Raw genomic sequence first — 23,429 nt, forward strand, 5'->3', positions numbered from 1 at the left:
GTTCAAACAAAAAGCAGTGCCCACAGTCTTCCTTCATCTGTCTGTCAGTTTCCTCCTCACGAAATCAGTGACGACGTCGCAAACATTACAGTAGGCGTAAGTTCCACTTTTGCTATCACTGATGCTTCTGCCGCCGTGTCACAGTAGTCTCAATTTGACCCCGTTCTTTCACACCTAGAGCGTATGTTCGACTGGCATTCAAAATCTCATCAGGATGACCCTAGGCGGCATTTGCACTGGTTACAGAAAAAAATTAGTTTGATAAAACAAGGAGTTGAGGAAGAGAGGAAGCTATCTTAATTAGAATGAATTTTCACTTTGGTCTTAATAAGCGAATTATATTTGGCAAGAGTGGTTGAAGAAAAACCGATAAAGGCTGCCTTGTACGTCAGCATATACGAAGAGTTTTTTTCAGATGCATCGGCGATGACAGAAGAGAAAGCGGTTCATTCGGAAGTAGTTTGCAATGACAACTGCAGATGAAAAGCGCGAATACTCGCGGCATCTGCTGGCCTGGTTCCTGGCTCACATTAAGTGTCTATAGTAAAGGTCTGAGTTAGTTGGATATCTATGAGGAGGATATTAAATTTGACATTTGGTGGGCTAGTGTGGTGCCCAGCGCAGTAATATTGTAAATGGTGGCTGATCTTTACGGGTAAAGCTTCTTAACGCCTTCAGACACTGCCGGAAGAAGGGCCGAGCTTCCTTTTTTTTAGAAATATATACCGCTTTTGAAAGCAAAAATAACAGCGCCATAGTTGCGATATGAAGACGGTTAATTTCGCCTCAAACATAGACGTGACTGATGATTTTAACAGGCTCAAAAAGGATCCAAAATTAGAAATGTAAACTATTGTTTATGTCCCGGTCTGACCAAAGCAAGCGTGTCCCTGTAAATGGGCAAAACAAAAGTTTGAAGCCGTAAATTCAACAATCCTTCATGCAAGAGTTTGATTTATGCTCTCTGCTGCGGCATTCTCGATTTACATGCGCAAAAACGTGTTGTGGCTTAAATTTTTAAGTACATGTACTACATTGTACGCATTTAAAAAAGCATAAATTGTTGGAGATATAATCACCGTGGACAATGCGTTCTCTTCCGACCCTGGGAGCAGAAATAGGATTTGCGCAAAAGAACTGACAGTGCCCATAATAGTACACAGAGAGCACATGGCATTAGAGTTAAAACCACAGGTACGAAGGGAGAGCTGAAAAGAGAAACGCTAGCTGTGGTTAACGCTAGTGCTATGTCTTCTCTATTTAAACACCAACTTGTCCAGTTTTCAGCCTTAAATGGTAAACAGTTCTTAAAGAAATGGCTACGTGGTAGCACAGTGAATCCTTTTTGTACTCTGTTCTATTGTTTTCTTCCTATCTCATTGCAAAAGTATTGCCCCGACTCCACTCTATTCCTGACAACGTAACCTAGCGCAAGCGGCTGTTGCTTGTGCTTCTACATGATTTTTCATCTTTAGTGCCTCTAGAAAGTTCAAGCAACGAAAATGGTTTCACACAGTACGTCATAATATCCACTAATCATCGTATATTTTTTTAAACTAAATTTAGATAGCTGTCAATATTTTCTCTTCAGTAGAAACACATACCCACCTTTACGCGCTGCTTACACATTTGCGTTTGAAGAAAAAAAAGGCACTAACGAAACAAATGAAGCTAAGAGTAAAATTAACAATAAAAATTGTCACCGCTCTTGCAGCGTTTCAGGTTAAAACAAGCTGTCCTTGCCAGGAAGGTCGTTTCTTATGTCAGAAATATTCCACGGAGCAAAAATTCTGATGAAAACGACCTCTTGTCCCGATAACTTGATCAGAATCCATGTGCATGCCGGTGATAAAAATTATTTTGACACGGCGAATCTGTTCCGTTAGTAACGTTTGTGTCATTGCTTATAAAGAACAAAGGCATAGAGAACATGACGAGCAGTGAGTTCTTACGTTTGCACTGAGATTTTTTTAAATGGTTCCAAAATGCTAGCTCAGGCACAATTTAAAATAGAAGCAGCTTTATGTATGACAGCTCTGCAGTTCACACCTATCACAGTTTGTTAGCTGCTCTAAGTCGCATTAGGATTTGCACAGTCCTATTAACAGTTGTTTTATGTTATGCAAAATTCCCAATGTTTTGGAATGCATCTCTAGCGCTCGAAATAAAAAAGATGACAGGTCAGGTCCTCGCTGTTCTCTACGTGGTTTCAAAAGGAGTGAGCAGTGCAGCGTTATATCGATATTGTATAACTAAAGAAATTTATTGTAACTACAGCTCTCATCAGGAAGGTTTCTTATGCTTTCTGTTCTTCAGATTTGTACGCAAACTTTCAATCCTCGGATATAGAAAATTTTAAGAACTGCAGCAAAGAGGTGGGCCCAAGCAGAGTGGGAGAGCTGTTCTCTGTTGCACGACCACTAGAAGACTGCAGGTAAGTGACACTTTCTATCCCATCCACCCTCTAAATAGGTCACTTTCTTTATTATTGAAAACTGAATTACAACAAGCTTAACGATGAAAACAGAAACAAATCATTAAATTAGCGAGAAATGTCGGCGCACTTATATTTTTACTGGGAAGTTTTCTTTCGAAGCAGTCACATTGAAATCTATAGCCTTTTATTCCAGAGCTCAGCAGAGAGGTAAATAAAAGAGCGATAACATAGGCGCTGCGGCTCACGAAATTACGGCCATCTCGCGCCGAAGACACATGGTTTCGAAAACATGAGCTTGGAGCTACATTCCGTAGCCTATGCTGCTTCGTGGAGCATGTGTCATGTGACCTTCGCACTTCCCTCTGGTTAGGGCCAGCGGGCAGCGGCTAGCGGCTCACCGCAGGCGGCACTTTGCAATTGTGTGATTGAGCGACATGCACTGGGGGCGTTGCTTTTTTGTTTTTTTGCTTGAAAGTTTTTTTATTTAGCAAAACAATGAAATACGAACACACAAATTCAGTGCCCAATATAAATTGTTTAAGGGTCCCAAACACTTAAGCTAGCACATATCATGTCATAATCATCATCAGCCTTACTACGCCCACTGCAGGGCAAAGGCCTCTCCCATGTCTCTCCAATTAATCCTGTCCTTTGCCAGCTGCGGCCACCGTGTCTCAGAAAATATTTTAATCATATCCGCCCACATATCCTTCTGCCGGCCCCCACTACGCTTGCCTTCTCTTGGAATCTACGCCGTTACTCTTAAGCACCGCTGGTATACTGCCTTCGCATTACATGCCCTCTACCCAAGCCCATTTCTTTCTATTGACTTCGACTAGGATGTCATTAAGCACCATTTTTCCCTTCACCCAGTGTGCCTCTCAACGTTACACACATCATTTTTCATCCCATAGCTCGCTGCGTCGTCCTTAACTTAAGCTGAACCCTTTACGTTAACCTACACGTTTCTGCACCATAAGTGAGTACCGGAATGATACAGCTGTCGTACGCTTTTCTTTGGGGGAAATTGCCAAACTGCCATGCATGGTTTGAGACAAGCTGCCATTTACGCTCCACACCATTCTTATTCTTCTAGTTATTTCCATCTTATGATACGAATCAGCGGTAACTCCCTGCCCTAAACAGACGTATTCCCTTGCCACTTCCAGCACCTCGCTGCTAATTATGAACTGCTGTTTCCTTGCGAGACTGTTGAACATCACTTTGGTTTTCTGCACGTTAATTTTTAGACCCACCGTTCCGCTCTACCTGCTTAACTCACTCATCATGATTTGCAGTGTATCTCCTGATTGACTTACCAAGGCAATGTCAACAGCGAATCGCAAATTACTTAGATATTCTTCATTCAACCTTACCCCCAAATTGTTCCAAGTCTAGGCCGCGCAACGCGTCCTTACCCGCCGCGGTGGCTCAGTGATTAGGGCGCTCGGCTACTGATCCGGAGTTCCCGGGTTAGAACCCGACCGCGACGGCTGCGTTTCTATGGAGGCAAAAGGCTAAGGCGCCCGTGTGCTGTGCGATGTCAGTGCACGTTAAAGATCCCCAGGTAATCTAAAATATTCCGGAGCCCTGCACTATGGCCCCTCTCCCTTTCTTCTTTCACTCCCTCCTTTATCCCTTGCCTTACGGCGCGGTTCAAGAGTCCAACGGTATATGCGACCGATATTGCGCCATTTTCTTTCCCCCCAAACCAATTATTATTATTATTATTAACACCTTTAAACCAGTGGTGATAGCATTGGCAGCATCATGTCTCCTTAGTGGAATTTTATGGCAGAGCTTACGTAGGATTGTGGTAGCTGTGCGGTCGCTACAGATATCATGTTTTGTCACATAAAACTCTTCTACACAGTGATTCTGCAGTGCCTGTATGAAAGCTGAAGTTTCCACTGAGTCAAATGCTTTCTAGTATTCAGTGCAGGCTGTGTATACTGGTTGGTTATGTTCTGCGCATTTCTCTATCACCTGATTGATAGTGTGAATATGGTCTATTGTCGAGTATCTTTTAAGAAAGCCTGCCTGGTGATTTGGTTGATTGCGGTCGAAGGTTCTGATTCTATTAGCGGTTACCTTATTATACACCTTGAACGCAACGGACAGCAAGCTCATCAGTCTCTAATTTTCAAGTCCTTGATGTCTTCATTTTTATAGAAAAAAATGATATAATTGTTCCTCCAAGCTTTTGGTACGCTCGAGGACATAAGGCAATGCGTATACAGATTGGGCAGCTTTTCTAGCACTATCTCCGCTCCGTCCTTCAACAGATCTGCTGCTACCTGATCCTCACCAGCTGCTTTCGCCCTCTGCATTGCTCCTAAGGCTTTGTTTACTTCCTCTTACGTTACTGGCGGGATGTCCCATTACGGTCTGCTACTTCCTCTCTCATTAACGATCTGATTACATTGGCTGCTGTATTTAGATGTGTATAACTCTTCGGCTACTTCAACAATATAATGGGATTGTTCTCTTTGTCTCTTAAGGCATACATCTTGTTTTTAAAACGATGCCTATTTTCCACTTCAATCCTTTTATGCTAACTCTGTTCTTTAGAGCATGCTTGATTCTCTCCATATTTAACTTCCTTAGGTCGGCTACAATGCGCTTACATATTAATTTTGATAGCTCTGCCAGTAATATTATGTTTGTGGGGTTAGACGCTGACATGTTTTGGCGTTTCTTAATGAGGTCTATCGTCTCCTGAGATAGCTTGCCGGTATCCTGTCGAACCGTCCTAGCGCTTACTTCTACTGCGCACTCTGTAGTAATAGCTGTGAGATTTTCGTTCATTGTTCAAACATTGTGATCGTCTTCCGCAGTTAAAGCCGATTATCTGTTCAGCAGCGGTATCCTGAATTCCTTTACTTACCGACCGCTAATTTGTTCCTCTACTTAGCGCTTCCATTTCGCTAGTTTCTTCCGTTCCCTCTTGAACGCTAAGCTAGTTCGAGGCCTTTCTATTCTGTGGTCGCTAAAGCGCACCTTTCCGAGGACCTCCACATCCTTAGTGATACGCGGGGAAGCGCATAGTACGAAGTCTCTTTCATTTTCTACCTCACCAATAGGGCTATTCCACGTCCACTTCCTGTTCTCTTGTTGCCGGAAGAAGGTATACATAATCCGTAAACCATTGAAGCGAAGGCTTATTCACTCTAGATAAAGCCAATTTCGCCGTATGTTGCCGGTTTACCTTCGAGTAGCCAGAGGTCAAGTATCGCTATAGGCCTTACCATATGTGGTCCACTATGGCGTCGCAACAGTTGACCTTTGACTTTTGTTTAAAAGCGAAAACTTTTACTACTCCAATCCGTAGCTTCTTCGCCATGTGCACGAGTTGTCTGACCTTGAACCGGTTAGAAACTACGTGATGGCAATGACGCCGCTCAGCCACTGCCTTCGCCGCCCACCAAAACTTAGCGAAGGACGTCACCAATAATTAATGACGAAAACAGACGCGCGATGCAAAGCCGGGTGGTGGTGGTGTCAAGAATTTAATACTATTTACAGAGAATTTGAAAAGAAAGCAGAAATAAGTGGACCGCTCACTCTGCAATAGTAGGTGGAGGCCATTATTTAGGGACCCCATTGGTTTACCCGCCGCGGTGGCTCAGTGGTTAGGGCGCTCGACTACTGATGCGGAGTTCCCGGGTTCGAACCCAACCGCGGCGGCTGCGTTTTTATGGAGGAAAAACGCTAAGGCGCCCGTGTGCTGTGCGATGTCAGTGCACGTTAAAGATCCCCAGGTGGTCGAAATTATTCCGGAGCCCTCCACTACGGCACCTCTTCTTCCTTTCTTCTTTCACTCCCTCCTTTATCCCTTCCCTTACGGCGCGGTTCAGGTGTCCAACGATATATGAGACAGATACTGCGCCATTTCCTTTCCCCAAAAACCAATTATTATTATTATTACCCCATTGGTCACCGCCACTCTAGCTCGTTGAACCAGGGCTTGTATGGCCGTCACGTCCAGGCAGCCGAGCATGGCCGCCTCCCAATACTTTCGGGTAGGGGAATGTGTTAGGGGCGGATGAATATAATTTTGGTGGCATGCCCAGACCATGTGGAAGGCGTCAGCAACCTCCCCACAGAAAGAGTAGAGGCGAGAGATGGAAGGATGGAAATACTTGTGTACTGCAGGGCACAGCTGAGTGTCAGTAAAGGGTCCAAGAATTATGCATTCGCCCGCTTTCTCTAGCCCCTTCAGCGGAGCTGGGTACTGACGGTCCAAGTTCCGGTAATGAGTGGATATATCTTTCAGCGTTAAAAGATGACAGGTGTTCTGATCCACATCGGTAGGGTCTACGTCGGGGGTCCAGTTAGTCACACAGACAGTCAAGCTGTAACTGACAAAGACAATTCTCACACAGAGAAACACTCTCTACAAGCCCTAACACATCGACGCGAGGTTAGAGTCTAGGGTTGCAGAATTACATGCCACTGCACGGAGTCTCTAGCTCAACTAGACAGGACTGCTTTCCAATGATTTTACATGCAATTTTAAAGCTTTTGCAAACAAAGAAGTCAGGGCGGTCATACTTCGAGGCCCGCCCTAAGCTTTGATAACCAATGGCGGTAGCCACAGCCCCTGAAGGTTGGGACCAAATTCGAGCCCGGGGCTTGGCCAAAAAAAAAGAAACACAGACAGAAAACATTTTCAAAACCTTCTCCCCGGGGTAGTTCTCGCCCTTAGTGCTTGATGCTTTCCCCTTCCCCTACAGAACCGCGCGTAGGCTCTCGAAGGATGAAGCGTTTTTTTTAGCTAATTGGCGGGACCACTAATCCACTGGCTCGCAGCAGGAATGTGAGACGGCGGAGACCCGCGACGCTTCGGTGCCACCGAGCATGCCAAAAAAGGGGGCCCATCGCGGAATGCGAGGTGGTTCGCATATTTCCGCAAACGCGCAGTATCGGGGTCTGCCGCCGTGGGAATGCTGCCTAAGACCAAGCGGCACCACGTGCTCGTTGTGCGCGCCTCGCATGCTTTCTTGGCGCGCTTAACACAGCCAGGTGTCTTCGGCCGTCGCAGCGGTGCTGTCAAGCAGCTAGTGCCTCCTGCGCCTTTGCCACTGCTTGAGGGGGTAGGGGGGAGGAGAGAGGAGGTCACGCGGGCAGGGGGAGCGTAGACCAAAGGCCCGCTGTGACCGCAAGCTAAAGGAATAAGAAAAATATGCGCGTTGACGAAGCGCGGCCTTACAACATTCACGAAAGTTCTGAGCAGCCGTTCGTCGTACGACATTCTGGTTTGTGTCAGAGCTTTTCTGATCGCATATAGCCTGTATGTTTTAGTCTTTTAGTCACGTTGGAGGCTAGCTTGCGACAGGGGTTCGAAACAATGACATATGCACCATCAGTTTAATGCTTTGAGGCGCGTTTGAGGTGTGCACTGAGATGTCGAGATCTGAGAGCTCCTGCGTTCTTTCCTTTATTCAGAAAACTTCCTTTCGCAGTCCTCCACGTACGCGGACTTCAGTACCCTCAGAATTTTAACGTGACAGTGTTAAGGAGCTCGTGCGGCAGAAAAGCCAGTGTGGTCGGCGGCGTTGGCCGCGAGCGTGTCTCGGTGGGCACCTGAACCGCGTCATAAGGGAAGGGATTTTCCTTCCCTTATGGCGCGGTACGGGTGTCCGGCGAGAATTGTGAGACAGACTTCATTTCCTTTCCACAAAACCAATTCTCCTTTCATTTTCCTTCCATTAGGGTCCCTGGTACGAATCCAACCGCGGCGGCTGCGTTATTATGGGGCCAAAACGCTAAGGCGTCCGTGTGCTGTGCGATGTCAGTGCACGTTAAAGATCCCCAGATGGTCGAAATTATTCCGGACCTCTCCACTACTGCACCTCTTTCATCTTTATTCTGTCACTCCTTCCTTTATCCCTTCCCTTGCGGCGCGGTCCAGGTGTCCAACGATACGAGACAAACACTGCGCCATTTCCTTCCCCGCTACCCTCCCCCCCCCCCCAAAAAAAAATTGCTGATGGCCTAGCTCTGTTAGGCCAGGATATACATAGCGAAAGCGCGGCGACATCTGCATCGGAAGAGTGCGGGGGGTTTCAGTAGCTCCCATAGATGCAGCCACCGAACACGTTCGTTAGAGGTCAAGCACAGGCTCTGTTAAGGCGCGTTTATACTCCGGCGTAACGCGCGCACGCGCGCTGCACGGCGACGTCACGTCGGCCAAAGTGAGACTTTCTATACTCAAACTACGCTTGACGCAACGATGAGGAATGCGGTGTGACGTCATACCAAACGGCGGCGGCGGCGAGCCGCGCGGTGTGATATCATGCCAGTTGGTTCGGCGACCGCCGAACCATCTCACATCTAGGTGTACACCCGAACCGCGCCCTAAAGGAAGGGATAAAGAGGGAGGGAAGGAAGAGAAAACTGAAATTTGAGAGATGGATTTTGAGGAAAGGCGCGGCGCTGCGCAGCGGCGGCACACCTGTGGCTCGGTGCTAATAGTCGCGCATACGCAATAGTGAGTAGAAAGTGAGAGAGAGAAATATCCGCGGCGAGGTGCGCGTCGTGACGTCATGTGCCTCCTCGGACCACCGCCACGGCGAAATCGCAAGTTAGCGGCCAGTAAAGCCTTCGCTTTAATATCCACGGCGAGGTGCGCGTTGTGACGTCATCTGCCTCCTCAGATTATTGCCACGGCGAAATCGCAAGTTCGCGACCAGTAAAGCTTTCGCTTTAAAGACAAATTATTATGAACCGTTACGGCCCAGTTCGGGTGTCCACCGAGATATATGAGACCGGCGTCTTTCCTTAAATTGTCATACGGGCCACCAGTCGCGCCAAACGGGCGATGGCGTTCCATGCACCCCTCGGCAACGCTGCGACACGCTGTTACGTCTCGCTCTTAAAGACGAAGCTTAAGCGTCCTCCAAATTTTTCCACTGCGAAGTGCACTATTAACTCCCCACTGCTATTACTGAAATGTATATCATAGTCACCCCCTGTCCGATCGAGAGCCTGCTTCTTGTCTACCTTGGAATTCAAGTCGCTATTCATTACAGTCTACTGTGATTTTACATAACTCATTGCCGATTTTACCTCTTCATGGAAGCTTTGGGCGATCTAATCATCATGGCTGGATGTCGGCTCGTAAGCCTCTACCACCTTCAGTTTCTACAGCTTATTAAGCCTGTTGGCAATAACTACCTCCCTCGTTTTAATACTGTAGAATTCCTGAATGTTTCCACCCTTATGCCGATTGATAAGGAATCATACACCTACTTCCTGACCCTCCGCTAATCCACGATAGCATAGTACGTTCCCACCCCTTAGCACTGTTTACGTGTCATTCCTATCTTCCCTAAGCGCTACGACATCCCCCTTAATACCCGCTAGTCGCTCAAACAGCACTTCTAGATTGGCCTCACTGCATAGGATTCTAGCGTTAAACGTTGCCAGGTTCAGTTTTCAATGTCTGCCTGTCTGGATGAAGAGTAAAGCACCCTCCGCGTTGTAACACGTCTGATCGCCGCCTTCGTCAGTTGGTTCACAGACGCTGGGGAGTATATCACGTAGACGACAGCAAAAGATACGAAACGCGCGTCTCTTTCCCGAGGTTGCCGATATTGTTGAGTCACAACGCTGATGGTAATCGTGCATCGGAATTCTATTACTAACGGCCAGCTGCATATCGCCAATTGCAATCTCCTAAACGGAATAGTTAAAAAGGTAATTATCAGAACTTACCCAACAATTCTGGACAGAAGCATTTTTTAACGGGAGCCAGTTAAATGACGTAACACTTTCATATATTGTAAGATTTCATTACACGAATCAATATACCGGTTGATCTCCTGTCGGAAGGCTTGGATTTTTTTGCGATTTACAGTTCTGCGGTCGTCAAAACTGTTCCCCATTGGTTTTTGTTTTGGCAGTCTTAACTGTTTGATGCGAGGCACGGAAGCATTTAAAAGAAAGACTTTGCTACACATCCGAAAAATGAACCATTAAGAACAATACCTCAGAATATTCCAAAAATGAAAATTTTCATCCACGAATGTTGGACATGATTAGTTAACCATCTCACCAGTTATCACCATTCGTGTGTTAACTCATGACCACCAAAGCAAGACATCTTCATACCTCGAAAATTTTATTTTAAAATTTCGTGGCGGCCTTGCCTGTAACTCCTCATATAGTTTCCTCAAAAACGGTAGTATAAGTGCGATAGGCGGCCATGAATCGCACCCTCCTCGATCATGAGAATCGACTTGGAGACAGAAAAGTAGATAGCGCGAAGCAAGCCCAACACAACCAAAGTCTTCAACAGAGACACGGATTTCATTCCAGCTCAAATTTCCATAAGCATGAGTTCAGTTTATGTGGCTTGATAGAAAAAAGATAATAAAACATGACAAGAAGCATGACATTAGCCCTTGACCTCTGATATGATTGTTAAAATGTGACATTGCAGACGCGGACCACAACATAGAAAAGAATACTCAAAATACGTTTCTGCTCTCTTACGGGAGCCTCGCTCGCTGTCGATGGGTTGGCCGCACGCCCGGCGAAGGCTAATAAAATCAAGAGTTGGACGAAAACTCCTCTGGTAGGGGTGAATCACAATACGTGACATTGATGACTGGCGTCTGCAATGTCACGTTTTATGATAGACAAAAACGAGACGAGTTTTCGCCCAACTGTTGGTTTCATTGAAATCATTGCTCCACCAACAATTAAATGAATATATTCAGAAATGAGGAGGGCAATAATAAAAATTCAGAGACACCTAGATAACTTCTGGGTTGGCAGGTGAGTAGCATTAGATTGAATCAATGAATGAAAACTTCAATGGTCCACCGACGAGGAGACCCCAAATCCCCGGCCACGGCACGTAGGCCTCGGACGCACGTAGTGGATGCTCCGCAGACTAAGGACAAGTAAAGACGCATTGTTTCTTTATAGCCTGCTCATGTACTGCTGTTGTCCGCCCCCCCCCCCCCCTCTCCTGCTTATGTAATACCCTCTGAAGGGTTCTTAGGGTTCAATAAATAGTGAAATGATGATGATGACTAGACGTCTCACTTCTCGGTGGACATCTCAGCTGTGCCGTGAGGGAAGAGGTGGCGAAAAAAGAGAGAATGTTCCGGTTTAGTGCAAGGCTCAGGACTAATATCCACCTCCCGAAGGCGGAAAGGACGTTGACACGGGCACACTCCGAGCCACTCGAGCGCTCTGGTTGTGGCGTTGTGCTGGCTCGCTTCTGTCCGTAAAATCCACAACGAGACGGGGGCACGATACTATTCTGCATTCTAAGTGACGCAAACGTAGATTGCACAGATTTACAGTACTGCGAAGGAACGCCCGCCAAACGAAAGCACTTCCTTTCTCGGAGTCTGCACTTGTCCTTCGTTCACAGACAAAAGATATCGCTCGTTTTAGAGATTTTGCGAAACAGTTTTTTTTTTAATATGCACAACCGATGGTATGTTTCGATGAATTCTTACCAAACCTGACAAGGGCCCACAAGAAAACAACATTAAAGGAAGGTCGCCGTATATGGCACATAGCTCTGTTTGCCTTGCTTCCGAAATGCATGCGATGAGTTGGTTCATGTGTTGCATGCATTCGCGTTCATGCCCCCGATGGCTACACAGCGCTTGGGCATTATAACCTCACCTAAAATTTCGAGACACTTTTCCACAGTATCGCAGTAGATCAGCCAAGCCATGCCGTCCGTAATCCGTTAATTCTCGGCTTGAGAATGCTCTCGGTGGTCAATAAGTACGTCATGTCCGGTAAATTGCCTAACTGCGTGATGTGCCGCCAGGTGCACGCATCGTCCGCTCTATAGCGTTTTAAACACTTATGACAGCACAACTGGTTCTCTAATAAGCGTAGAACATTGTAGCGGTTAGTTTCTTGACGTACCCAGCATATTTAAGAGGCATTCTAGCCGAATAAAATTGTGTTGCAGTTGTTCTTTAACATGCGCTCATACAGTACAGCATGCGGACGTCTTGTCCGTTTCTCCTCCATCGAAACGGTATCGCCACATTTGCGATTCTAGCCGCCTCCTCGTTGCCAGCTGCCAAATGCTGTAACATCTGAGCCACCGCGGCTGGTAAAGAGCAGCTGTTTTTATTGAGAATAGTATGAGATTGGGTTAGGGAAACGAATGTGAAAATCAAACTTGGCCAACAAACCTGTGACTATTGACGACTCGTCCAAAAAATCGAAGGGATGCTCGACAGGGTGGATGGTAACATTTCTTCAAGAGACTCCAGGCAAAAAATAACAATACACTCTGAAATGGGGTCAGAGGACCGACATTAGCTACACACCTTAATCAAAAGAGACAAATCAAAGTGTTCGTATCGCGCTGGCAGCCTCGTAGGCTGGCTAGAGGAAGGAATATTGCTACTTAGCAGGAAAGAAGTTATGGCAGGATTGAGCAAAAGCAGCAAAATGCGTTTTTAATCTCTTTGGCCAAGAAGACCCAAAGCAGGAAAAAAGGTGAAAAGATGGCGGGCTAGGAGAAGAGTGAAAAGGGTGGCAAGAGGGTTGGTGCTTCTAGAGAAAAGCTGTGGAAAGGAGAAGAAAAAAATACACAGACTGAAGAAGACAAGGTGCAAGTTATATGAGAAAAAATCACAGAAAGCCAAAATATTGCTAAAGAGAGAGAGTTACATTCGCTGAAGCCTCAGCACCTACGGTATTAAACATTAAGATTCGCTTTTCGACGTACTGATGGAACAAATAATAACATGAGAGCGATCTTTCTTCTACAAGAACGCTTCGAACAGTAACCTGAACATGCAATCCCTGTAATCACACTGCATGGAGAAGCTGCGAAGCAAACGAACCCGATGATGCCTCTACATTGTCTCTAGGATGGTTTCAAAAGGGCTAGAGAAATATAAGAATGATTGGAAGATTTTCAGAGTCGCTGCGGGTGTGAGATTATGTGCCGAGTTGGTGGGCGGGTGATACGAAGCCTCCATGTATATGAACGAGATAATCACTAATGAAATTGTTATCGCCATTATCGATTTTATGATTTCGAAATATGGAAGGGCACGAAAAAACACATTTTTCATCGGGAGGCAAACCTCTAGAAGGTATACAGATGTTTACTTTCATTGGACACTTGTGGACTTGCCCATCCGAAAGTGTCTCTATGCTTTGCGCAAAAATGAAAAATCAGATGAACCACCAATTGGCCTTTAGAGCGAAGAACATCGCAGCCATTTTACCGATAACCTCTTCAATCTACCTTACTATGTCAACTTAAGCTGTGGAAGATCACATATTGAGGAATGCAGTGGGTTTGGGAACAACCGACCTGTCGAGCATGCGAAAAAGATTATTATTCGAACCTAACTGGAAGCAAACTGGCACCATACTCTGGCTATTCGCTGGAGCTATATTCATTGCTTGAATACGCTGATCCTGCAGGCGTTTGCGATGAACAAGGAAAAGGGCTTCTGTGTGGCCATTGCTTCCATCAATGTGGTGTAAAACAGAATTAGATGGCTATGTTGGGCTACAATTGCAAGGCAACACCTCTGAACAGGAATCCCTGAGAAAAATAAACTAATGTGAAAGGAAGTGAAAAAAAAAATGAACATGTGGCAACAGCAGCGTACGATGGTGAGCTGCAGAGGTAACGTAGAAATTATATGTGCTCAGCTTGAGTGCTAGATAAAGGTAGTAGAACGTATCACTCGTTGAATATTTATCAATGCTAGCCTGATGGATTCTTCTATTACAAGCGTTGAACGCTTATTGGGGCAACCGGCAGGGAACAATGCTGCTGCGAATGAGGTCGCCATGACAGCGCGGTCTAGCAAGCAAATGACACCTAGAAAATTAGAAAAGGCATGCGCACTAGGTTTTCTGGATGACGTCGAGGGAAGAACACAGTCGCAGCGGCTAAGGTGCTCATTGTGTCCCCACGATACAAATGAGAGGGCCACGCACCCAAACGGATACCCCCAGGTTGCTTTAGTACCCAGAGAATCAACAGAAATAAATAATATTGCCGCCAATCTTTGCACCGTTTGTTCCTTCTTCAAATCTGCCGCCACGCCGCTTTATCGCCTTGTTTGCGACGCAAGACGCGACAAGATTTATCTCGATTGATCGCAGCCAGGTAGAGCTGATTCTACGTTGTTCCGGAATGTTCTAGTAACTTTGCACGCTTTCTATCGGATGTTCGCCATCAGCTTTAAATTGAGCACGGCCGACAGCGACGGGCATTCTGCTTGACGACCGCCGACCAAGCTTGTCGCTTCGCCGCCGCCGAGTGATTCAGTCCATTGTGGGCGCAAGTCAGCCCAATTAACAGTTTTCTTTCAGAAGACCTTTTGTTCGTCTTAATCGCTCCTTTGACTGCCGTCACCACTACGTGACAATATTTGCATTTTATTGCTTCTATCTATAGAAGAAATTCGAGGCATCAAAATTCTTGAGCTTACAATTTTAACTTGCGATTAGCATTTTCTAAATTAAAAAGGAAAGCTTCAACAAAGGGCTATTGTGTTGTCGCGAAACAACTGTGTGTGGTGCCCATGACTGTCGGCGGAGTTTCACTTCTGACTTAAGCTGTGTCTGGCCATATAGGTCTGGCCGCTTTCTGCCCCGAATTGCCCCGAATGTCAGTCTTATTCCGTAACCTTTTTTTTCTGTTTTCATTGATTTGTTACAGGCTTTTTCATGGATCGTGCGACATAAGAAGAAATTAAAAAAGCTTTGTCGCTCTCATTTAGTATTTTCTTGTGTATTAACTCGCCAGTCTGTCCTTCCTAAAACACGTGTCGCTTCTCATTCGCCCTCCTACGTGACCGCCACCGCAACGCTTGTGTCTACGCACTGGCACCGTTACCCTCTTAGAAACTCTGTCTTCAACCGGCGTGTTTTGGAGGAACGATTCCTCTACACGCAGTCCGACTTTGGCCCTGCTGCTTAGCTGGCCTCATGTCATATCAACTTTCGCTTCCAGAATTTCCTATCGTGGCTAGTTTTTCGCTTGTTTTGCGAATTACGTCGGTATCGTAGCAAGTTAATTTTTTCAGTCTGCGGAAAACCGTCCTCTAAGTTGTACACGCTTTGTTCTGCCAGCCTTGCATTTCCTATCAACGCGCTTTTTTTCATTACATCTGAGATCTGCAGGCTTAATGAATTAGGTTTTCCCGCACGCGCCGCACGGAACGCTACGCTGCGTGTTGGCAAGCGCCTCTACGTAATATTCATGTTCAGCATTTTGGTGCAAAAAATTGTAAAATTGCGAGATACAGTTATGGAAAAATTCAGGGGGGCACTTTGTTGACCAAAAGTGCGCTGAAGCGAAAACATTTAGCGCGGTGTTGCTGCTTGCGTGGCTGATGAGTGGTGAAGATGTTGATTAAAGGCGCCACTCAATGACGTCGCTCGCTTTCGTAGTGCATTGAAGCGCAGGAGCATTGTCTGCTGGCGCCTTTCGCATTTGCAGTGCAATATCGAATACTTAGTTCCCATTTACACAATACTGCATACACCACTACTATTACTAATTAACTATAAAAAATCACAAATTAATCAATTACTGATCTTAAATTTAGTAATTCGCATTAAATTAATTACTAAATAATATTTAGCTAAGTACTGATTACTAAGTACAGTCAGTGCACTATATGTATAGCTAAGACATACTACACCACTTATGACGTCGTCAGTTTCATTGACAGCTGTAGTGTGACACTTTTCTGCGAACATCCCCGCTGGCGAGTCTTGAGCCTATAAATGCTTTCTCCTTAATATTGAAGGCAATGGTCCATTGTTCTGATATGTAGCAAAATATTATTTTGAATTGTTTCCATCGATTGCATCGAACAGTTAAAACTGTCATAGAAAACCAGTGGGGAACGCTTTTGACTATAGGAAAAAACATTAATTGGAAAAAAAATTCAATACTGTCGTTGGGTGGCCTCTTGATATATTGATTGTGAAAGTGAAGTCTTGCATTATATGAAAAAATTGCGTTCATCCATGGTTTCGCGCTAAGAAAACTTGTGTCCAGAATTGCTGGGTAAGAGCAAGCCATTTTTTTTTTGCAGGGCTTACGAGGAAAAAATGCTGGAATGCGTGCAAGAAAGCTACCAACAAGGAACAGAAGCTCTGTGGCTTAAACGAAAAGATCGGAATGCCACGGAAGCATTGTGGAGACTTCTAGATGTGTTTTTCAGCCACATGAACTGCGAGGCCACGTCACTCGATCAATCTCCCAGGCAGGGTGATTTATCAACTCCGACCAGTTCACGGAATGTTCCTTGCTCCACAGGCAACAGAGGTCGAAGCGAGTGTGGGAACGCGACACAAGATGCAACTGTGGGAACCACATCAGAAATATTGCTTTTCATGCGCAGTACGACGGCGACAAAGAACCCTGAGAAAACCTCCACAAGCTCCATGTCAGGCACAGACTCTTCTGCATCATCCAGAAGTACGAGAAAGTCAACACATTTTGACAGCAGTGTTACAGAAGCTGCGGGCAGTACGGATTATCTCAAAGTAAGAGTAAGAAAACGTTTTCACGTAGAAAATTCTTCGAAAACAGAAGATGAAGATCAGGGTGTCAAGCATGTTGACCGGGGAACAAGTAAGCCTTCTCACCTTACAGAGCCAGTAATCCGGGTGAAATCTCCTCCATATACATCCACGCCGAGTGACACTACTGGTAAGGAAAAAGATGTAACAACTTTGGACGGTGCCTGGTCACCCCACAAGTCAAAGTACATGGACACTACGGTCGCTCCTAGAACTGCTGCACATACCACAGCAACGCTTGCAAACACCGATGCAACAACTGAAGATCCGTTCCAAGTTGCGATGGATAATGCCGTAGGGAAGAGCCGAACCGAAGAAAAGCAAAACAGATTAGAGGAACTAAGCACTTCGCGGCGCGCACAGTTTCCTGTAACTAGTCCAGAAAGGAGCTTGTCCTTCACCAGGGCGCCTTTTGTCCTGGACATCGAAGGACAGAGCACCCTGAAGAGTGAAGGCATCATTGAGCTGAGTAACGTCAGCGCTGCGCTGAATATCTCTGCAACTGGAGAAGAGGCAGCTGAAACGGGGGTTACCCACCGTGAACCACATCCGGTGCACATCACAGCAGAGGACAAAGGGGAAGCAACGGTGCAAAATTCCGCAAGTAGTGAAGATGAGCACCCTAGCGAAACATCAACGCGAAGGTCTGAACCTGCAACAGCTTCTTCCACCCTGAGCATCGCGACGCTAACAACTTCACTTGATAACTCGAATACAACGAAGAAATTGTTCATTCAGGCGTCGACTTCACATCAAAATAACACATTCAAAGAAACGGAGAATCATGGGCACCTCAGCGTCTACAGCAGTCTTGCCACGAGTACTGAAGTTTCGACTGCAGCAAGCCTGCACACTGGAAGAACTGAGCAAACACTGCTTACTTCGTCGGGCTACCACAAGACACTACCTGTCACTGAGAAAGGTGCGTCGGAAAAACCGATAGTCGCCAACGAGAAACGTAAGCTCGAAGCGAAGGCTGTGATCAGTGTCACTGCACATATTATTCCGTTCTCAGTTATTGTGTTCCCGCTTGTGACGATGTGTTTCTGCGCATAGAAACGTGTTTTTTTTTAATTTCAAGTGCTACCAAGCAATTAAAAAAAACCTCATAGGAGGGTTCTGAGTGTTAGGTCGTCCTTTAAGTGTTAGCTGTAGTGTGGAGGGGCTAGGCGTTTTCGCCTCCAAATTCGAGTTCACCGAACAGACCGATTTTACAAAGCGCACTGCGCATGCGCGCGCATACAGGAAGCAGTTAAGCCGCCATTTAGCTGTAGCTCTTAGCGGCCCCGCCAGTGCGACAGTCCACTTTCTTTGCGCTTTGAGTGGCACTAGTGCTCGCAGCGGGTTTCCTTCGCGGCGTTCTTCGCACTTCTTTAGCATTTATCGCATTCACTACGCGACTACGGAGGATGGGACCACACTAAGTGAGGGGAAGCATTTGCTGCTACGCGGGCAGGTGGCAGCAGCGGCGGTGACTAAGCACTTGTCACTTTATGAGCTTTACTTGTCGCACGAAGCTTTGGGCTCCGACTGTTTAGTGTGGTGATCAAAACGCACTTGCGCCTCATTTTTTCATGATTTGCGAGAAAAGTACTTCTATGCATGCCGGTATCCGCGTTTTCACGTATTCCAACGATGTTTGCATAGCTGGCCACTTTAGTTTTGTGGCAATTTTCTCAGTGCCAAACCAAGTAGTCGACCTTGCGACAAAATTTTCTATATTTCTTCATTTCTGCTCTTTTAAAGATATAAAAGAAAGAAAAAACAAGAAGTCACGCTTCGTTCTCTGCTCTTCCTGACAGAAACCGACCTAAATCTATTCAATAGGGCAGATTCTTCAATTCGTGTTTCATTAATTATTGACCACAACGAAAAGATTGAGTTCACATTAAAGCAGGACAAGGGGGAAAATTTTGCATAATGGCTGTGGCTCTTCTTCGTAACTCAAAATGAGCTTGCACAACCTTTGTGCTTTAATTTAATCCGTTAGCATTACCGGCCGCGGTGAGCGATTTCAGCGATTTGTGAGTGGCTCTTTTGCGTCGCACAAACAGAAAGAAATGGAGAAAAAATCTTACTTTGGTCCGATTCAAACAACAACATGAATTTCTCACGGGTGGCGTATACATTGCCTGCCAGTCTTAACGTATACGGGTAACGCCTAGTTCTATTTTCCGGGGCAAAAGTCTGGAACACAGTGCCTATTAATGTGAAGCTTGCAAATAACTTTAGCTCTGCTGCAAGTTTTTCTTTATTAGCAACCAGGAAGTCCCTTGGCTCTCACCTTGTTTAACGGTTTGTTGACTTCGTGAACTTTTCTTTCCTGTTCCTTATCACTGCGTAGTGGTTTTTCTCGCTTTGTTTATTTGATAGGCTTTGAAGTGTTGATTCAAGTGCGTATTTCGTTCCGTGTCATTTCTATTACTGCTTTTTCTTTCTTACTTTTATTTTTAAAATCTCTTTTGCTGATTACGGCTGACTGGTATATTTTATTTTATTGGGTTAGCCACACGGCTAACGGTCCGAATATTTTTTTATGCACTGCCTTTTACGTTCGAAAATATAGAACGCTTCGACTTTCGACTTTGAACCTCATAGCCGCCAAGAGTGTTGTGTTCCTTCATGGATATAGTTGAACAAAGCCTCTGCGCGAGTGAAATGCAATATCGCGTTATATGAAGGTGATAGAAAGTTATGGTACGGGTGGTCACATGGTGATTTTTAACGTGCCATCCGCATAATATGCAAATCACCCTATTTAAGTCACAGGCAGGAGATGTACAAGCAGCTAAATATTGTCAGCGTAGAATGTATGTATGACTACAGACTTTCTAAGCAATACAAATTAGAAAGAACTAAAGGGAGTGACACCTTGAAGTTACTGGCAAATCTTGAAAAACACACCCCTATATACCCAAGCTCAACCCAGATGAATGGAAATTGAGCAAATGCCGTACAGGATATGGAAGGCAAATGTTAAAATTTAGACTACCAACAATGCTGAATGATTTCGCGAGGGGCAGAAATACAGATTTTGACCCTATTTCATTGAAGAGCCTGCGAAATAAATATGTGTAGGACTGAAATGTCACCACGTCATAAATGTTGAAACTGTTCGCGTATTTAGTTTTCTCTCTTTTTCCTTTTTTTGCTGTGTTTTTTATTGCTGATGTCTTTGCATCATGTTGTATGCATGGGTAAACATAAATACGCATCTCCATCTAAACTAATAATTTCATTACAATGCGCTTTATTTTCATGTATATTCGTTTGACTTGTGTTTGTATTCTCCTATCGCACCCAGTTTTTTATCTTTATTTTTAACCCCTGCAGCATGTAGCTGCACACTGCTTGCCATGTATTGGGGTACGGGCCTTAGTCAAGCCTTCTGGCTTCTTGCCCGTGCCCCAAACATCCCTGAGTTGTTGAATAAACATTGTATTGTATTGTATTTACAGTGATAAGGAGGTTATAGAAAAATTGGCAGCAGCAGTGACGGCGGAATTTTCCATGTGGTGAGTGTAGGTGGCGTGAGCAAACATAAGGTGGATGACGTTATACAAACTCCGCCTTCGTTGACGTAACGGAAAGCTACCGAGCGCTTTCGATTCGATTAGGCGATTAGTTATCTGGCTTCTAAGTTCACTTCGCAGCTGCCCGTTGCGAATACCTTTTTTTTCTAACTCTAGTAAAATTTTAATTTAGCCTTTGTTACAGCACCCCGCAGCACGGTACTACATCAGTGCATGCCTGAGAATGATTGACGGCGCTGCACCCGTGAAGTCTAAGCAAGCGTTTTTTTCTTTATAGAGGAGAATATTTAGCAAGATTCTCTAAATATTTTTACATAAATGCACGCTCTAAAGATGCCAGTATATTTACACACAGTCAAAGTATTTGTGCAAGTAAATACAAGGAATGGATTCACATTAACGCACCGCTGTCACTTTGCTGCTCTTCTAAAAAATAAGATCATTTTCTTGAGTGTGGCAGTGAACAACGAGCAGCGAATACACGCTGCGAGTGATCAAGTCTCGTAGAAGCCTGAAGATAGGACTAATGTTTTACTGACTACTTCCTGCGTATCCTTAAACAAGGAGTATGCTGCAAACACGGCTCACGATTTCGAGGGAAGGTGAAACTGACCAAGAACGTTGCTCGCCTTCAGCAGAACTTGTCTGCGCCTAATTAAAAGGCCCTTCTGCATGTAGTGCCACGCTTAAGACCTCAAAATTTCGCGCTATGCCAACGTACATTAATTTACAGGGGTAAGAAGCTTAACGCGCTGAGCTTAGCCTCGCCAACTGCCCCAGTCGTCAACTTCTACCCGCTTCTTTTGTGGACCATTTTTATTTTCCAGTAGCGACACTTGCGGCCGCCTGCTCGGTGGTTTTGTCACAGCATATGACGGCGTTCAAATGTTGCCACCTGTGCTATAAAATTTGAAATTGGACAAAGGAGGACTGTGTGGCGACGGAAAAAGCACAGTCAGCCACGCGGCGCGCCGGAACGACCGCCGCCCGGAATACCACAACTCCCAGGATGCATCGCGGCGACGGCGGCCTAATGCAACTGCTTTTGAAATCGGTCTATTACTTGGGAGTCTACTCGTCCTGCTTGCTCTATAGAATTTCACTTTAAAGTGTGTTTTGCAGCGCTGTGGTGCCACCGCCACCGGCGCACCCGTCAAGGGCACACAGCGTCTTGGCGCTCTGAGAAATTAACCCGGCGAGCCAATCCCGCCATAGCCCCCGCAAGTAGATAACACACGTTTTTAGCACACCGAAGACGTATAAGCGGAGACGTACACCGCTCTACCGCAAGACGTATTTCGGCGGATGCGCGATTACCGCTACAAACGTGTTTTAGCTGCACGTATACAGCTACGTGAGACGCATACGTAGGTCGGGGTGATGATGACGGCTGTGGTCGTAACAAAACAACAACAAATTATTGTTAGCTTTAGAAAAAAGACATAAATATCACCTCAGCGTTTCTAAAGTGAACATGTTAACGCGTTAATTTTATTGCCGATAAAGAATGAAAGTGATTTGTTTCCACGATGCCAGTGCCATCCGACAAGCCTAATCAATCCAAGCCACGGTTGCATCTAGGCCACTTCTTTCGGTTCATACTATTCTGAGACCGCTATTGCGATAACTGGTGCTCGCTTTCATGCTTCTGCTTGTTTTCTTTATGTGTTTGTTTGTGTGAAACGCACTGCGCGAAGGCGTTCATCATGCCCTCCAGCGTTCTTCGTGATCAGCTACTTATTTTAAGCTCGCTGGCATAGATAGAAATTGAAACAATGTTCGGTTTCAAATGAAGCGCCATGCTCGGAGGAACCTGTGTGAGCGCGGCTTTCTTAATATGGATTCCACGGACGTCAGTTTTTTTCATAAACTTACAGTGGAGAAAGAGGACTTTCGCGAGCTGGAATCAGCTCTTCTGATTCCAAGCGAGGCCTACAGTACGCATCGGGCGAGGGTCTCTGAGTCAGAAGCACTGTGCATGACCTTGCGCCGGCTCACCTGCCCTAACCGGCTGTGCGACATGGAGCAGATATTCAACCAGCCCAGCCCAGTAATATCGAGCATTGTGTCCAAAACATTTGGCGCACATAGAGTACAACTTTGTGCACCTTCTTGCCGACCTGACCATCCAGAAGTGGCTTAATCTGCAAGCACTTGAGCTCTTCTCTAAGGTAACTACTGCAAGTTGGCGGAAATATGGCAACGCATGAGCAAAATTTGGACTTTGACACGCCGTAATGAAATGAATGGAATCAGTTATTTCTGATAAAAAATCTACAAAGCAAGGTCAACTAACGCGACACGTCTGGGCGGACATTTTCGAATGAATTTTTTTGCGGTCGGAAAAAGCGTGCGAGCGGTCGCACTTTCCTTGCGAGCACAGAGCATGCAGCCGGTGCCTTCCGTTGTGTATTGCGCTGCATCGGCCATTACTTTGAAGCATGCTACTCGTGTCCGCACAAGCGCCCCTGTACGAGGGTATGTCTACACCTCCTCTGCAGCTGCGTCTATTCTCTGGGAAGGTGCACCTGTGCGAACGCGAAATGTCGTGGAACGGGTTAATATCACTTATGTAATTACTCGACATATGTGGGACCCCACCTCACAACCAGCTCATCTGGATAACAGAGACCCACCTATGAAATTGCCAGTGCAGGTGAAAGCCTCAAAAGAGAGAGAGAGAGGGGGGTTTATTGACGGAAAAGGCAGAGAGGTTGGCCTGAAAAATAAATATCTGGCCAGCTACTCTACACTAGGGAACAGGAAGAGGAGAAAAAGAAAAAGAGGGTCACGATGGGGGTGGTGATGATGGGATGTGGATGATGATTCATATTTTTTATGCAAAAAATATATACAAATAAATTAAAGAAACGAGGCACACTTTCTAGCACACAGGCCGT

The 23,429-nt window shown here is 45.6% G+C and overlaps 1 protein-coding gene across 1 annotated transcript in view; it reads left to right on the plus strand.

The window, feature by feature from the left end:
• The window catches only part of LOC144124685 (uncharacterized), a 34,404-nt gene extending 13,957 nt beyond the window's left edge, over positions 1–20,447 (plus strand). Inside the window, exons 4-5 of the mRNA XM_077657520.1 lie at positions 2,317–2,434; positions 16,507–20,447. Coding sequence (XP_077513646.1) covers positions 2,317–2,434; positions 16,507–18,052 — 1,664 coding nt within the window. The 3' untranslated portion in view covers positions 18,053–20,447. The remainder of the gene's footprint in view (positions 1–2,316; positions 2,435–16,506) is intronic.
• Positions 20,448–23,429: the final 2,982 nt, after the last annotated feature.

This window comes from Amblyomma americanum, chromosome 3 (genome assembly GCF_052857255.1).
Source record: "Amblyomma americanum isolate KBUSLIRL-KWMA chromosome 3, ASM5285725v1, whole genome shotgun sequence".
NCBI classification, from domain to species: Eukaryota; Metazoa; Arthropoda; class Arachnida; order Ixodida; family Ixodidae; genus Amblyomma; species Amblyomma americanum.